The sequence below is a fragment of the Haliotis rufescens genome, unplaced genomic scaffold (assembly GCF_023055435.1).
Source record: "Haliotis rufescens isolate VD_foot unplaced genomic scaffold, xgHalRufe1.0.p SCAF_4, whole genome shotgun sequence".
In the NCBI taxonomy this organism is placed as follows: domain Eukaryota; kingdom Metazoa; phylum Mollusca; class Gastropoda; order Lepetellida; family Haliotidae; genus Haliotis; species Haliotis rufescens.
In genome coordinates this window covers 29,288,104-29,306,592 of record NW_025964112.1, presented here as the reverse complement: position 1 = coordinate 29,306,592, position 18,489 = coordinate 29,288,104, and the positions used below count along the sequence as shown (strand labels likewise).

The 18,489-nt window shown below is 39.6% G+C and overlaps 1 protein-coding gene across 1 annotated transcript in view; it reads left to right on the top strand.

Moving 5' to 3' along the window:
• Positions 1–18,489, top strand: part of LOC124150126 (dnaJ homolog subfamily C member 13-like) — a 592,425-nt gene that overhangs the window by 374,166 nt on the left and 199,770 nt on the right. Inside the window, exons 36-37 of the mRNA XM_046522050.2 lie at positions 1,214–1,292; positions 3,178–3,310. Coding sequence (XP_046378006.2) covers positions 1,214–1,292; positions 3,178–3,310 — 212 coding nt within the window. The remainder of the gene's footprint in view (positions 1–1,213; positions 1,293–3,177; positions 3,311–18,489) is intronic.

Here is an 18,489-nt window from a genome sequence, read left to right as displayed (position 1 = left end):
AGAAAACTGATAAAACTCAATGTTTACAAATATGTAAAGGGATAAACAGTTGATTAAGTAAACACAGGAAATCCTTGCATGTAAATCTCCCAATATCACACAGTCTCACATGAAAATGCTGCTTGGCCTCACACGGCAGTGAATGGTCTCTGTTATCATCAAGACCTCTCCATCGCTACAGAAATGTACTCCAAATTATGTTGTCCAAGGTGAATGAAATGTGCTTTCTTCACCCTTTACATATAAATGGGTTTCCAAACTTAAATCCCTGTTATATCGTTTTGCATTTGGATATGTATGGGAAGATCAAAATGTTACATTAAAAGAATAGTTTCTTTCAGAATTTGTTATGAGACTTAAATGTACTTTTGAACAGGACTGGCATTTCTTATTGTCAAGCAAATCTAAAACACAAATATATTCAACCACATTTCAACCACTTCTTAATGTAGAATTAATATCAGAAAGAAATTGCCGTTGCAAAATTTAGCATAGCTTTGTTCCAGTTTGTTATGAGGAAAATATGTACCAAATAAATTTGTTATTCATCTAACACTGTTTAAATTTAATTCATGAATCTCTTCATCCAATGTAAAGGTAATTAAAAACCTTGCTATGTACATATGAGCAATAAGCTTAGGTTATAAGCAAACTATGTTCTGTATTTCTTGAATTTGTTCTGTACACCATATTTGGTCACTGTTGGACCAATGATAAGCTGTGAATTTCTGCTGATGGCCTACATTGTTACGAAATAAACAATATATGACTTCTGTTTTACTTTCTTATAAATGTAGCTGTGTAACTTATGTAGGACTTTAAATCTGAACCACATTGGGCATGTCCTTGATTTCACAAATCAGAAATGTGATTGGAAGTGATAGTATTGGACCAAAATGGCACATGACTTTCTTATGGCAGTAGTGAGAGCCATGGGACCTTCCAGGCCATGACTACAAGACATGTCATTAGACCAGAGATGTATTCAGGTTCCTCAGTATGTTAACTGGAGACCTGGATGGGGTTAAGTAGACCAACTGTATTTCATCAAAGGTGTTTTCATCAAACTTGAAATTTTCAATAGTTTGTAATGAATTCAAGTACCGGTACTTGAAAATTCTAGTTCTTCCAGTATAGTTGAACTTCTTGAAATCTTGTTCAGATTTATATTCCAATCTTTCTCATTTTAATGCCAAATTTATTTTCATTTCAGGCATGATGAGGCTAAAATCAGAAAGGCCTACTTTAAGTTAGCCCAAAAATACCATCCAGACAAAAATCCGGAGGGACGAGTAAGTATTGGAATGACTAGACTACTTTATTAGGTATATGTCCTGGCCTATTTGTCCAATGGCCATCATTATCCACAGCTGCATCTGTAAATATCTCGGATACCGCTGGACAAATAAATTTGAAAAATGACATTCATGTTCCAAGCAATGTTGAATCTGTTCAAGAGGCTCCAAACCGCCATGGCAGACATATTGAGAAACCCATTAATTGCCATAACTAGATATCAGCTTTCAATGGACATTTGGTGCCCCGTATTTGCCATAAGAGACCTGGGTGCTAAAAATATTCACAAAGGGGAAATGCATATTCAAAGTAATAAATAACAAGTTTAATATATTTTCAGAAACTGAGCAGTAGAGAAAAAAAATTGAGGAAACTTCAACTTTTTTTTATATTAGTTACCTGGCACTTCTATACCTTTTTTGTAAAAAAATGCTGTCATGTACACAAGAAAATGTAGACTTAAGTCAGGAGCACTTAAAAACATTATTGGAGTTGTGCACTTAATATGGCAAGTATGGTATGTAGAGTTAGTGGAGGGAACTCACATAAATGTTCAAGGTTTTTGCAATATTATTGAATTTTGGCCTTGATTCAACCCATACACTTTTACAATGCCCTGGAAGTATCTCTTTGCTCTGTAAACATCTTCTGGGAAACTCCTCCACTGCTCAAGTTGAAGTTTAGCATGCATGTTCCTTCGAATGATATTTTGTTCAAATAATTTTTATTTCGTCTTTAGTTTTGTTTGTCATAAATATTATACAAATCAAATTTCACAAGTTCTTTAAGAACTACAATGCTTAGAAAGCTGAAACTTAGAATGAATGTTCATTGCTGTAAGTAGATTCAGGTTTGTTAAAGGTGTATGTGTCAGGACCAGCATTCAACTTCAGTGTGGTAGACAATGTTGCAAAACTATATGTAGTACATTGCACTATATGTTCTGCAAAGAGGCACAATTGGCCCAGTCGTGTAGTGCACTGAATTTTTCTGTACAAAGCCAAAAACCTATGATCGTGGGTTCGAATTGCAGATTTGCCCTGATTATGTTCCTTGATTTGGCAACATCGTAGCCATGTCATGGGTTCACCATTATTATATGGTAAGCATTTATTATGCTAAGACCTGTATCACATCAGGATTTCCTTAGATATTCCTATGAAAAGAATGGAATGCTGTTCAAAGAAGTGTTACATTATATGGACTTACTGTTCTGAAAGAATGTTGACATTGATGATGTTACTATTTTTCCTTCAACCCATTGCTTCCACCTTGCTGAGCCTGGATGTTTGTCACCATTATAAGGTTGAAGCTTCATCAAACCAACATGTACTATGTCATTAAAATAGCAAGACAAATAGAAGAGTTCAGCCTTACTCAACAACCTGTTTTCAGAAGAGAGTCAAAATATTATTTGAATGATAGGGACAATAAATTCTAGAAATGTAACAGCACGTGCAAATACAGGAGTAGCCCCATCATCACACCTTCTTATCTCACATCTTGACCAAAACCTTTTCATGTAAGTAGTTATCCTATCTTCAGTATGAAGTAATTTCCAAGTTTAGCAATAACTTTAATACTTAAGGAAGAAATGTAACCAATACAGTTTTTTTCTTATGAACTTGATCACTGACCTGATGAGTCGTATCAAGAAGTATTAACCTTGCTGTCTTGTATACGTAAAACTTATAACACATGCACTGTTAGGTGTCGATGCAACCTATAATTTAGTGGAAATGGACATATAACTCAAAGACAGTAAAATATTCATGCAACATTCAAAACAACAATTGTATGAAGTGGCAATCTTTGTGAACATTTTAAGTCATAGTGGCACAACTTTATGTGTTATAGTTTCTATTATTTGTGTATTTTCAGGATGTCTTTGAACGAGTGAACAAAGCTTATGAATTCTTGTGTAGTAAATCTAAAGTGAAAGAGGGACCTGACCCTCAGAACATAGTGCTGATACTCAAGGCCCAGTCCATTCTCTTCAGTAGGTACAGAGAAGGTAAGGTTCATTATTTATTTATCTAATATTCTGGTGGAGGCTGTGATTAGTTCAACCTCTAGGAGACTGAGGTGTTATAATGGCCTGGGCCTACTTGCATACAATAATCTGAATGTTACTTTCATTGTAATGTTTACAAAGCATGTGGATACACTTAAGATTGAAAGTAAACAAAAACATTATAATGATGTTTCTTTTATTTGCCCACCAAAGGACTGCAGGTCCAACTGAGTCTGAGGCATGATTCGCTATCATCTGTCTGTCTGTTATGTTTATCTTAGATGGTTATATTGATAGGAAAAGAAAGTAAATGAGATTAATAATAGCATTTAAATCCCTCCTGCTAGCTTGACCTGTGATCTCAGTTGTATAAAGAAAATGGCAGGAATGGTGAAATATGCTACATGAATATTTATATGAGACGGGTCAGGTCAACCTCCAAACATTGTAAGGCGTTGTTGCTCAAGTTAGCGTAATATTTTGGCAATACCCCCTTAATATACAGCAGCTGATTGATTGATGAGAACTGCTTACTAGATGTGTAAGTACCGTTCGTAAAATGTTAGTCTTGATTGGGGAGCATCAATTACATGATCAATTGGTTCTTAGGCCCCTCAATTTCAATCCAGAATCCAGGTTGAATGAAGTCTGGATTAAAATCATTCTTACAAATCCTCTATTCCATCATTGACATAAATCCTGTATTTTGACTGCAATCACACTAAAACTAATTTAGTCCTCTTCACTGTCAACTATACATAACTAGCTCTCGCAATAGCACTATCAGCTAACAGCTCTCCTGTGTGCAAAGGCAGGGAAAACGTCGCTTCTTTCCTGTGTGTGCTAGAGTCAACATCTCCTATATAGTTGCTCCGCTCTGGCACATGGTTATGTAGTCACACTAATTCTTGACCGCTGTGTATTATTACTATTCATACTGCTGAAAGTAATTTATTTGATTTTTTATTTGGGGCACGTTTTATGTGAGTATTAGTTGGTGTTTGGCGTTTGTTCCACTTCATGGTATCAAAAACCCTCATGCTTCCTGTTCCAACACCGTTATCAAGCAAGTGAAACCTACACCGAAACGTCGCTCTTAATTGTAGTAAAGAAGTTGTTCATCCATAAATTCTTATCCTTACTTAGTACTCCAACTTCTAAATGCCTATAAAAGAAATGCAGAGATGTGAACTGCACTGTGGAGAAATGATGCAAACTCTGTACTCTTTATGTAAGAAGACTGTTTCCAAGCGCTCCAAATCCATCAGCAAGGAATGAAGTGGCCAAGAAGAAAGTAATCTTCTGGACCATATGGATCAACCGTCAGAAGCTCGCCATTTGGATTACTGCTCATATCACACAGGTTTCTCTATGGTTAAAGGATCATCAAGGCCATAGTGCGGTTCCTGCACGTGCTTCCCGGCCATAGGGTTATCGTCTAGTCTTTCACATGACCACCGCACGGACACCTCTCGTCATGGACACTGTTAGATGACAACCAGCAAAGGGAATACGTGGATCCTCTTGAATACCTGAATTATCAGCATCCACATGGCTCTTGCTTTGGGCTCTCCTACCAACTACGAACTCTGTTCAGGAATATGGGGATGATTATTACCCCAACCGATACCTCACCGCTGAGGGGATTCAGACTCTATCTTTTGTAGATTTGCTTGAAGCACTATACCACATTATTCCATCACTTCCATCCCGTAGGGACCAGGTGGCTCCTCCTTAGATGCCTCAATCTGCGGGCTGCCCAAACCCTGTCTTGTCTTTCAAAGTTTGCCAGACCCTGCCGTGGCCAAGCTATACCCAGAAGGTTACTATAGGGACGGAGTTCATCTGTCCATCTGTCTTTCTGTCTTTCTGTCTGTCCATCTATCTGTTCGCTTCTGAATGGGGAAAATTTTTCTCAAAAACTGTTGAAGTTAGAGAAATGAAATTTTCTCACTGATCTTACTGGTCATGATCATAAATGACTTTGTAAATTGGTGTCCTGAGTTATAGCCTGGGTTCTGTGCTTTTTAATTTTTCACAGAAATTCCATGAAGGAAAGTTTGCATGCTTATATACGAGATACTTGTCAAGACTGAGTTAGTGCTGAAATTATTATTTTTGCAGAGTAACATCCCTTGCTACATGTTTTTAGATTTTGTGCATACACAGTTACGGCCCTTGATCCATGTATTTTTTTTCTATTTAGTGCATTTTGTTTGCAATGGGGAAAGTTTTCTCAGAAACAACAATATAAGTTACATGAATGAAACTTTGCAAACCAATCTAAGAGATACTTATCAAGACTGAGTTCGAAAATCAGATTTTCTCATGACATAAAGCATCCTCTTTTCTTAGGATGTAAAGGACTCTTTTTTTTCATAGTTAACATTAACTTCCATGTTATTCACAACTATACAAACAAACAAAATTCTAATGTGCCCTATGGCGGGGGATAGTAATAATGCTGTATCTTGTTGATCACTTGCCAGATAAATTCAGGAAACTCTGTCTTGACAACAGACTTCCTCTACTCATTTTGAAGAGAAAGTTATATCAAACACATGACTTATCATTCCCGGATTCAAAAGTTGTGGATGATGATTCTTAAACTGATAAAGAATCCTAATATGAAGCTCTTCTTACCTGCTATTCAAGACTTATCCATGGCAAACAAATACTCCCATGCTATCCCTCCTATGATGATGATGCTCATCGAGACATGCCTTTATCGATATGCATGGATCAGGTCGGCCTCATCTACTGTCTCCTGGATGCTGTTGTGCACATGCAAGAGAAACTACTCTCTACACATGTTTGCACTTCCTCCCTTTTCCGGTGGATGCAATGACTTTTGGCACAAGTCCGTTCCAAGGCTGTCTCAACTCAGGCCAAGGATTTAACAACCAACTTGGTAAGTTATGGACAAGGTCAGACAGGATACGTCCGAGTGATTCCAAGTTTCCAACATTAAGCTTGCTGTCAAGGCTCATTGTTCATCGTTCTTATCTAAGAGACCATGTGAGCATTCCTGGGATAGCTCTTTCCATGTACCACCTTGCGTTCTTTCCTCCTTGAAGACTTCACACCCCTAGGATGTTCCTGATGCAAATGCTACATTGCTCCAAAAATCTAAGAAAGCTGCCTTTCTATTAGCCATGGCGACTGCCACTAGAGTCTCTGAATTCATGCCTTGGACTATTCGAACATCACTCATGATAAAGATTGGAAGTCTATCACGTTACGCTTTCTTCATAAGAACCAGTCTACTACTATGGTCCCCTAGGTCTTAGACATTACTCCATCCCTGCACTTGGACATTTTGTAGCTCAACCTTAGTATGTCCTATACATACTTTGATATTCTATCTGGCTGCAAGGGACCCTTGTTGATGCTGTCTGAAGAGACTTTTTTTATCATGAAAGAGCCATTCCGACAAAGCTACTGTTGAGGAATGGCTACGTCCACCATAACCTCAAGCTAATGACAAGCACAGGATTCCTCATGTATTCTAGGCTCATGTTCTGCCTAGATTCGAGCTCTGGCTACCAGCCTATCATCATGTTTCTGTAGAACAAGTTGTTGCAGGATATCAATGGATTTCACACAACACCATTTCTAGCTTTTACTTGAGAGACAGAAGCCCTTCAGGGCATATACTTGCTAGGCTGTTACAGATCAGTCATTTGTCAGGCCTTAGTTTTCCTCCCAACTATGGAAAAAAAAAGGGGCGGGGAAGCTGATCGAGGATTTTGCAAGCTGCTACAGAAGGTATGTCCACTTTTTATTCATTATCTTCTGAGTGAAACATATAGTAAGGAATTCCATGTATCAATTCAGTTAGAAATTAACAACAGAAGTGATGTCACAATCAGAAGAGAAATGAGACCAGAAGTGACATCATAACTGGAAGTGACATCATCAATGACAACATGTAAACTGGAAGTGATGTCATCAAAGAAATCAAAGAGAACTGGAAATGAAGTCAAAGGAAGGAACAGGCAGCATTGAACTGAAACTACATCAAAAGCTGAAGTAGAACGACTGGAAGTGATGTCTGAATCAAAATTAATTAGCAAAATGATGTTTTAGAAAGGTTTAAAGGTGATCATTAATAAAATATCAGCAATATAATGGTAATTCAAGAGAAGTTCCCACATATTACTGATTATTCTGCTGCGATTTTCAAGTCCTTTGGAGGTAAATAATTGGAAGTCATCTCATAGATAGTATAATAAGAATTTACTGGATTTGCTGTCAACTATACAGGGAGTATACTGGAGGTAGACCCGCCTTTTATCCCTGGTATATTTTGGCAATGAACTAGTAGAGGTAGAGGATTTGTAATAATTATTAAAACATGAGTCATCATTGTTAATAATTCTCAGAATACTCAGAGTGCTCAGAGTGCTCCCACCTCCCCAATCATCTGTCTCTATTTGATTGAAGTTTGGCAAGAAGTGAGGATTTTCCTGCCTTTGTTACAGAACAGCTGCTGTAACATAACAACTAGTTATGTATGGATGACAGTAAAGAGGACAATTCTTGCAAATCCACTACCTCACTTACATCTTTGCCATAAATCCTGTATTTTTGGCTTCAGTCACACTACCTAACGTTTTCAGATTTTCAACAGACATCCTCTTCCCTGTCAATCACACACAATTAGTTGTTCCCAATATAGCACTACAGCAACCCAAGGTATGACGTGCATAATTGCGAGAACCTCAACCTATTGTTATCGTTGTAACAATCTAGCATTTGGTTTAGTCACATTTAATCAAAGATTGTTTTATGGTTTTCTTAAAACAGATATATTAAGTCATATTAAGAGCTGCTAATTGTAGTGATGATCGACTATGCTTGTCGTAAGAGACGACTAACGGGATCGGGTGGTCAGGCATGCTGACTTGGTTGATGCATGTCATCGTATCCCAATTGCGTGGATAGATGCTCATGATATCAATCACTTGATTGTCTGGTCCAGACTTGTTTACTTACAGACCACCGTCATACAGCTGTAATATTGCCCAGTGTTAAACAACAAACAAACAAACAATCTTTTCCTCTCACTTCCTGGTTTGTCTTATCTACGGGTCATATCATGTTCTTTCATATTTCTATGGTCAAGTTAATACCTCGCTTATCTACGGGCCAGGGGTTGGCTTATCTGCGGTCATATACGGTAATGTCACGTTACCTGCTTCACGGATCAAGGACCTGTCTATGGCCTCCAGACATTCAATGCACATTGGTGCTTATATTGACTGGTTTTGTCGCCGGAATTAGACACATCATTCCACCGTTGCAGACATCATATGACGGCATAACCGGATGAATATTTGGACGGATCAAATTTGATTCATCCACAGCCTGCTAGACACCATAGTCAGAATGCAGGAAGACTTACTCACCACCCAAGTCTGGATGTCTTCACAGCTACTCTGGGTACAGCATCAACAACTACTAGCAAAAATTCAGTCAAGAGCTGTTTCCAACCAAACAAAGAGATTGATAATGTCACAACCAATATCTGCTCCCAAGATGTTCAACGGCAAATTGGGACATGTCTTAGACGAGGTCAGACAGGATATAACTGAACGATTTCAAGCATCAACTATCAACCTGGCTGGCAAGGCACATGGATCTACCTATCCCCAGAAGCGTTCATGGGATCAGAAGGACTCGTCATATGAACAGCCACCTAAGAAGAACTTTGTCCCCTCCGGGGAAGATTCGTTACAACCAAGTTGGAGGTACGACAAGTGTCTGTCTTCTCAGAAGTCTTTTCATCAGTCCGATAACAAGAAATGAGGATCCTATCCCCGAGGCAGATCCAGGGGCAGAGATGAACGCAGGTTCTGACGTCTTTGCCACCCTATCCAGCGTTATAGACCCTTTCGACCTGGTATGTCTATGGACTGCGATTTACACCTACCGTCATGCAACATAATGCTGACTCCGGGGCCAGTGGGAGGGCATCTATTGTCATACGCCTAAAATTGGAAACAGATTACGCCTGACCGCTGGGTCTCATGATACAAACTGAATTTCAAAAAGCATCCAATCCTGAAGTCTCAAGCCATTGGACACAGATTTCCTCTAGTCGTAGCTAAGCTAGCGGCAGCAGATCTGTCCGTCAGCTACTAAAGAAGCGAGCCATTCGGAAACTATCAGAGACCAACAAGACCAAAGGATTTTATTCTCCGGTATTCCTGGTTCTGAAAAAGAATCCGGCCAACATGAGGATGATAGTCGACTTAAAGATCCTCAACAAAAAAATCCTTGTACCTCCTCCAAAGTTCCAGATAGAATCTGTACGGAAGTTGCGGTCGACTTGGAGGACAGAAGATTGGCTCAGTTTTGACCTCCAAGATGCCTATCTTCACGTCCCCAAACACCCTAGTCATGGAAATCCAGCAGGTCTCTAAGGTGGTGGATGTCTCTTCTAGGCAACCTAACGTCTCTACAGTATGAGACCTACAGAGGAAAGTTGATGTTAGTACTCTAAAGACATGGATCAACTCACTACAATCCCTCACGTAAACTCAGTTACCTCCCAACCTATTAAAGGACCTGCATTGTTGGACTCACAGAGAGCATGTGATGAACGGCATTCCTCTGACTCCTCCGACGCCTGAACACAATCTATTTACAGACGCGTCAGATTCGGGGTGAGGAGCCCATATGGACGATCTCACGGCACAATGATCACCGGAGAGAGGATCCTACATATCAACTGCAAGGAAATGAAGGCCATCTATTACACCAATCTGGCATGGAAAATACGTCTCTCCTAATCGTCCATCCTTATAGCCACGGAAAACACCACAATAGTGGCATACATTCAGAAACAAGGAGAAACCAGATCCAGTTCTCTCATGATGGAGACTACACCATTGTTTGCCTTGGCAGGCTCATTCAGTTGCCAGATGGAAGCGAGACATATTCTCGGGAAACTGAACATCCTTGCCAACAGCCTTTTCCCCCTGGGGAGAATAGTGGCAACAGAATGAACCTTACATCCCCAGATCTTTGCTGTGATAACCACCTTATGGGACACACCGCACCTACATATCTTTGCCACCTTCCAGAACCATCAACTTCTGGTTTATGTCATTCCTGTTCCCGATCCAGTGGCTCTGCTCTACAAGGTGGAGAAAACGGATTGCACAATAATCTTGATAGCACCAATCTGGCCCAGCAGAGCGGGGTTCCCCAGAGTATTAAGTCTATTAATGGAAGAACCTATTCATTGACATCTCTTACACAGCCCAAGTCAAACATTTCCAGGACAACCCGCCCAGGCTACATCTAACGGCCTGGAAATTATCATGGAAAGGATGCAGACATCTGAGTACTCTGAGCTTGCCTAGGAAACTGTGGCATGATCTTGGAGACCTTCAGCCTCCCTTATATATGACAACAGATGGGATAAGTTCATCAAGGGGAGAAGATGACAAGGGATTATAACTGATACAATATCCATCCCTATGGTAGCTGACTTTCTACCACATCTAAGTCAGGACAAAAAGTTCCGACATGGGACGATAGATGGTTACAGATCGGCACTTCACTCTGTACTTCAACATGACGGACTCTCTATTGGAAACCATCCCATTCAAAACAGACTAATGAGATCCTTTCTACTAGAAGATGTTTGCACGCCTCGTATCTTCCCAAAGTGGAATCTATCTGTTGTGTTATTGGCACTTTTAACAGAACCTTACGAGCCCCTGGCTAAGGCCTCCTCACTACAAAAATCTAGGAAAGCCTCCTTCCTCCTAGCCATGGCAACAGCAGCTAGAGTTTCAGAACTCCATGCCTTGGACTATTCTAGTCTCACCCATGATCAACATTGGACCTCAGTCACTCTAAGATCGCTACCAGATTTTGTAGCCAAAAATTAATCTACCACCATGGGGCTGTTGGGCTATAGACACTATACAATTCCTGCCTCGGGGCCGACAGTGGATCACCCCGACAGACTTTTATGTCTCATCAGAGCTCCCAAATTCTATCTCTCGGCCAACATAGACGCCATCGAAGGAGACTATTTATATCCTGCAAGCCTCATACCAACAAGTACACCACCAAGGCTACGATAGCAGGCTGGCCTAAGGCTACCATTGCAGCGAGTTATACGCAGGCACAGAATTCCACTCCCCGTCTTGGATCCTGCTCAGCTCACGAAATCAGAACCCAAGCCATGAGTCTCACTTTATGGACATCCATTTCGATGGAACAAGTAGTGTCTATAGCGGTCACCTTCACCAGTTTTTACTTGCGTGACGTGCAGCTGGACCTGGAGGGCATATATTCCCTTAGGCCCATTGTTGCGGGTCAAACGACTATCATCCACCAATAGTTTCCCCTTGCTATCGAAAAAAAGGGAGTGGGTGGGGGATGGGGTGTAGTGGTGGTCTATTAGGTTTAGGATGTATTAGGAGTTCTTTGAGTACTAAGTGCAGATGACCGGAAGTGAGTCTGACCCCTAAAGATAGAACCGGAAGTGACGTCTGCACTGAAAATATCAGTACAAGATCCATCTTATCAGGAAATGAAGTCTTTTGGTAGAAATAGACCATAAGAGACATCATTAGCCAATAAAAGGGAAGTGACAAACCGGAAGTGATGTCTGAACCAGAAGTGACGTCAGCACAAGAAACATGAGTGTCACAAATCCAATTTGAACAAGAAATGACATCATTTAGTAGAAATAGACCAGAAATGACAAGGAATTTTAGAGGAAATTATCTCGAGTCAAGATTAGAATCAGTGATTAAATGGTTTCCAGAAGAGGATTACTGTCATTTACACAGGGAGTTACTAGAGGCAGATCCCAACACGACCCTCTGGTATATTCTGGCAAAGATGTAATAGAGGTCGATGATTCATTGTTAATAATTCTAAGAATACTACCTCTATTACATCAGAAGTACTCCCAACCATCCACCCCATTCATCAACCTCTATTAGTTAGATGTTGGAAAGAAGTGAGGTTCCCGCCATTATGGACGTCATAGCTTGGGTTGCTTTTGTGCTATTATCATGGGATAACATTTATACTAAGTTATCCTATAATAATTAGATCGACATCAAGTGCTTTTATGAGTTATCATGGTGTAATATTTATACATCATTTCATATAATTATAGTTTAGCAAGTAATATTTATCATCAGGTAAAATGTATATATATAAAATATCAGTAGTTTCAGTTATAGCTTTTTAGATAGATACTAGCCTAAGGTAATGGGAGCGCATCTAGACATACTATTCAATAGGACAAGAGTTACGTCTACATAGTTTAATTGATTACTTACTTACTTACTTACTTTGGAGATTTAACGTGCGCTTTCCGACTGATGCGTATTTCGCACACGGGCCCGGCCAGGCCATTTAATGTGTTTCCGAAAGGGGCGAAGGTGGTCTGTGCAACCCAAGAGGGGGGTTTTAGGGGTTGCTTATATAGAATTTGGGAATTTTGAGATTTGGAATAGATGCCGATGGGATTGGGGAGGAGAACTAAGGGAGTCTGGTATGGTGGATGTTTGTTTGTTTATGTGATTTTGATTTGGTGAGTTATTGTGTTTTTAGATGCGTTTTATTAGTTCCGTTTTGATTAAGAATACGCCTAAGGCCTTGAAGTTTTCTAGTTTATTTTGTGGGTTTAGTATTGCTTCTAGAGTTAGAGCCTTGTTTAGATTGAGGGTGGTTTGTAATGCGGTTCGATGTGTTAGGTAGTGTGTGCAGTGGATGAGTGCGTGTTCTGGGGTTTCTGGTTGTTTGCAGTGTGGGCAGTTACCTGTAGTGTGTTTTTTAAATTTTTTTAGGTGGTTATTTAGGTTGGTGTGTCCTGTTTGGAGTTTAGTGATTACTCTGTCGATTTTTTTGGATGGATGGAGAATTTTTGGTTTGGTTAGTGGTTTGCTGAGCACTTTTTTGATTTGGCTATTTGAGTTTAGATATAGGTTATGCCATTTTTTGGTGATTTTTTGCTTGTTTACATTTTTAATTTCTGATTTTGAGATGGGTAAGTTTAAGCTTATTTCTGGGATTTTGAGGGATAGTTTAGCTGCTTTATCGGCGTTTTCATTACCGTATATTCCTACGTGGGCGGGTATCCACAAGAAGGTTATTTGTTTGCCTGCCTTAGTTAGGTCGTTGGAGCTTTTAAGTATTTGATTTATTAATTTAGGTCGGTTTTTGGTATTTTTGTTTTGGAGGGCTTGCAGTCCACTTAGGGAGTCGGTAAGTATTAGGATTTTTTTGTGGTTTTTGGATTCTTGATTATGGAGGGCTGAGGCCATGCCCATTAGTTCTGCCGTGAATATTGATTGGTTGTTTGGGAGTCGGAAGGATTGTGTGGTTTTAGTTGGTTGTGTGGTATGGACTCCGAAACCTGTGTGTTTGGAGGTCGGATCTGAGGATCCGTCCGTGTAAATGTGACACCAATTTGGCCAATTTTCATGTATGTATGCTAGTGTGGTAGTTTTAGCTATGTTTGGGTCGGTTTGTTTATTTATTTGGCTAGCTAGTGTTGTGTCTATTTTGGGTATTTTAAGTTTAGGGGTGAAGATATTTGATTGTTTGCAGTTTTGTTTAAGATTTTTAATTTGGTGTTCATTTAGGTAGTTTGTTATTCTTTGGGATATTGGGGTAAGTAAGGGGTGTTTAGGAGCTAGAGCTTGGTTTTTGGGGCTAATGTTTTGGTTTATTAAGTTTTGGATGAGAGGGTTTGATTGGGACGCGGCCCAGAAATTTAAGCTTAGCTGTTCCCTGCGTAGACTTAGTGGCATTTCTCCTGTTAAGGCCTGAAGTGAGGTGTAGGAGGTGCCATGTTGGGTGCGTGTAATTAGTTTGAGAGCCTGATATTGTATTGAGTCAAGTTTTTTAGATAGAGAGTTGTTTAGGGTGTTGTATATGGCGCAGCCGTAGTCTAGTTTTGATCTAATTAGTGATATGTAGAGAGAGAGGAGGGTATCTTTGGATGCTCCCCAGTTAGAGCCAGTTAGGCATCTTAGGGTGTTTAGGTCTTTACTGCATTTAGTTGTTAGGTTTTGGATGTGAGCATCCCAGGTGAGATGTTCATCGAAAATAAGTCCTAAGAATTTGGTTTGTTTTTGAAATTTGATTGTTTGATTGTTTAGCTGGAGGATTGGGGAGGCGGGTTTCATGTTTTTATGTTTGAATACTATTCCTGTTGTTTTTTCTGAGTTAAGGGAGAAGCCCCATTTGTCAGCCCACTGTTGTATTTTATTAAGAGATTTTTGGAGTAAATTTTGGACCATGTTCATGCTTTTAGTGCGGCTCCATCATCCGCGAATTTTGATGTGTTTACTTTAGGGGATAGGCCCTCGAATAGATCGTTTATCATTATATTGAAGAGGGTGGGGCTGAGGATACTGCCCTGTGGAGTACCATTTTCTAGGGGACATTGGTCCGATAGAGTTTGGTCTATACCCACGGTTATTTTACGATTGTTTAGGAAGTCCTGGATGTAGTTTATTATCTGACCTTTGAGTCCTATTTTTTTAAGTTTTTGTATTAGCCCATCGTGCCATACCATGTCGAAAGCTTTAGAGAAGTCTAAGAAGATGCCTGTGGTATATTGTTTATTTAGCTGTCCTGTCTTAATATCTTGTTCTAGTCGGGTGAGGTTATCTAGGGTTGAGCGGCCAGGAGTGAAACCACTTTGATCTGGGTTTATGATGTTATTTTGGGTTAAGTAATGTTGTAATCTATTTTTAGCCATTGATTCCATTACTTTACATAAGTTTGAAGTTAGGGATATTGGTCTATATGAGTTAGCTTGATTAGCTGGTTTATTAGGTTTAGGGATTGGTATGACTAGGGCCTGTTTCCAGGGAGTAGGAACCTGTCCGTTTAGGTAGATGAGATTGTATAGTTTGAGTAGTGCCTGGAGTAGTTTTAGGGGGAGTTTTTTAATTATTTGGTAAGAAGTTAGGTCTAATCCTGGGGCTGTGCCCTTTTTCCTGTTTTGGATTACGTAGAGGAGCTCCTCCATTGTGTAGGGTTGATTTATTTCTAGATTGTTATTGTTTGGTTCTTTTGTGGGTTTGTTTTCTGTTTTAAGTTTATCTTGGAATTTTTTACTGAAGTTGGTGTTACTGCTAACGGCCGAAAAGTGGTTGGCGAGATTATTTGCTTTTTGGGCGGGGTTGGTTAAGTTGTCAATGTTAGGGGTTTTTTTATGTCGTTTTAAGCCTCTGATGGCGTGGATTTTGCGCCAGACCGTTCTGGCATCTTTAATTGATTTGAAGCTTTTAGATAAATGCTAGCCTAAGGTATCAAGATCCCATCTCCCAGACAAAGGATATTTATTTAAGTATATCTGTCATCACCTACCGGGGTATATTAGAATAACATTACTTCAATTAAGACTCATTAAGGATTAGCCCCCATACAAGCTCGTCTATAGTGCATTAAGGATTAGCCCCCATACAAGCTCGTCTATAGGGCATTAAGGATTAGCCCCACACAAGCTCATCTATAGTGACACCCTAATCTCTTTCAAAGCATCCAGTAAATATGTCAACAAGATTAGTGCCAGTCCAACAGGATAAACAGGATTTAGTATTCCCCTCTGTCTAGCCATCCATTTAGCTTAGGACACAACCAATCGTGTATCAACCAATCACATTCCTTTTTATTGTTCAAATTTTTGTTAAATACATACTGTAGGCAGGGGAGCCTCTAAAGATACCCTCCTCAGCCTCTACACATCCCTAATCAGATCTAAACTAGACTACGGCTGTGCCATATACGATACCCTAAACGAAACCCTAACCAAAAAACTAGATTCAATACAATATCAAGCCCTCAAACTAGTAACACGTACTCAACATGGCACCTCCCTCACATCACTTCAGGCCCTTACAGGAGAAATGCCACTAAATTTACGTAGACAACACTAAACACTAAACTTCTGGGCAGCATCTCAATCAAACCCCCTTCTCCAAAACATGCTAAACCAAAACATACGTCCCCAAAACCAGGCACTAACTAGAAAACACCCTCTACTCACCCCAATATCCCAACGAATAATAAACTACCATAACGAACACCAAATAGGAAACCAACAACAAAACTGCAAACAATCAAACGTATTCACCCCAAAACTTAAAATCCCCAAAATAGACACATCCCTAGCCAACACAATAAACAAACAAACCGACCCAAACCTAGCTAAAAGCACATCACTAGCTTACATCCATCAAAAATGGCCAAATTGGTGTCACATATACACAGACGGATCCGCTGATCCGATCACAAATCACACAGGTTTCGGAGTCCATATAGCCCAACCAGTCAAAAATACTCAATCCTTCCGACTCCCAAACAACCAATCTATATTCACCGCAGAGCTCATGGGTATCGCCACGGCGCTCCACAGCCATCACACCAAAAACCAAAAAAAAATCTTAATACTCTCAGACTCACTAAGCGGACTTCAGGCCCTCCAAAACAAAAACACCAAAAACCGCCCCAAATTATTAAACCAAATTCTCAAAAGCGTAAACAAACTAACAGAGGCAGGCAAAAACATACAACTTATCTGGATACCAGCTCACGTAGGAATTTACGGGAATGAAAACGCAGACAGAGCCGCAAAACAATCCCTAAAAATACCAGACATAAGCCTTAAGCTACCAATATCTAAAGCAGAAATCAAAAGTATAAACAAACGTAAAATCACCCAAAAATGGCATAACCTCTATCAAAACACAAAAACCCAAATCCTAAAAACCCTCAAAAAACCCCTCACCAAACCAAAAATCCTCCATCCCTCCAAAAAAATCGATAGAATAATCACCAAACTCCAAACAGGACACACCAAACTAAATAACCACCTTCTAAAACTAAAAAAACACGCAAACGGGAAGTGCCCACACTGCACTCACCCAGAAACAATAGACCACGTACTACTACATTGCACCCACTACCTCACACAACGTACAACATTACAAACCAACCTAAATCCAAATAACGCTCTTACCTTAGAAGCAATCCTTAACCCTCAAAATAAAATAGAAAACTTCAAAGCCCTAGGCATTTACCTAACCAAAACAGAACTAATTAACCGTATTTAAAACTTCACTAAACCACCAACACTAAACATCCAAAAAACATCAACTCACCCCCACACACTCCCTTAGTCCCAACCACTCCCCCAAGGCATGTATTCCAAATCTCAAAATTTCAAAACTTTATATAAGCAACCACTAAACCCCCCTCCTTGGTTGCACTCCTCTTGCTACCACTTTTATACCACTAAATGGCCCGGCCGGGCCCGTGTGCGAAATACGCTCCAGTCGGAAAGCGCACGTAAAATCTCCTAATATAAGTAAGTAAGTAAGTAAGGTTTTTAAGGAGAGAAGGGGTTTGACTCTCTTACCAAGCAGACCTCTCTCCCACAGCCCAGAGTGTGTACCGACTCTCTGTGGCACCCTCAGTTATTATCTAAGTATATTGTAAGTTGTTAATTGTTCTTGTAAATAAAATTGCGATTAGTCTCCTGTGACTCTGGCTCTTTGCTGACTAATTCCCCAAGAAAACAAGCACGCCATTTGGAAGGTATTGTTCACCCAGAACAGTTCCATGATAATTTGTAAAAGCACTTGATGTCGATCTAATTATTATAGGATAACTTAGTATAAATGTTATCCCATGATACTATATTGGAAACAACTAATTGTGTGTGATTGACAGTGAAGAGGACGTCTGTTGAAAATCTGAACATTTTGGTTAGTGTGAAATTAAGCCAAAATACAGGATTTAATGGCAAAGATATGTTAGGGTAGTATTCTTAGAATTATTTGCAAGGATAACTATTGTTCGATTTCTGTTGAAAATCTGAAAGTTTAGTTTTTGTTTGATTACAGACAAAATACAAGATTTATGGCGATAATGTAGTAGAGGTAGTATTAAAAAAATTGTCAACAACGACAGCCATTGTTTTAATTGTGGTGATAATTATCAATTAAATGCAGGACTTTTATATTGGTCAACATTGATAGAGATCTACAAAAGTCTGAATGTTATCTTTACAGATTCACTGTACTGTCATAATTTGAGGAACTGGCCATGCAAAAGCCCCAAATCAGATAATATTAAACACGTCAAAGGGCTTCTCATTTGAGTTAGGTTTGAACTGAATG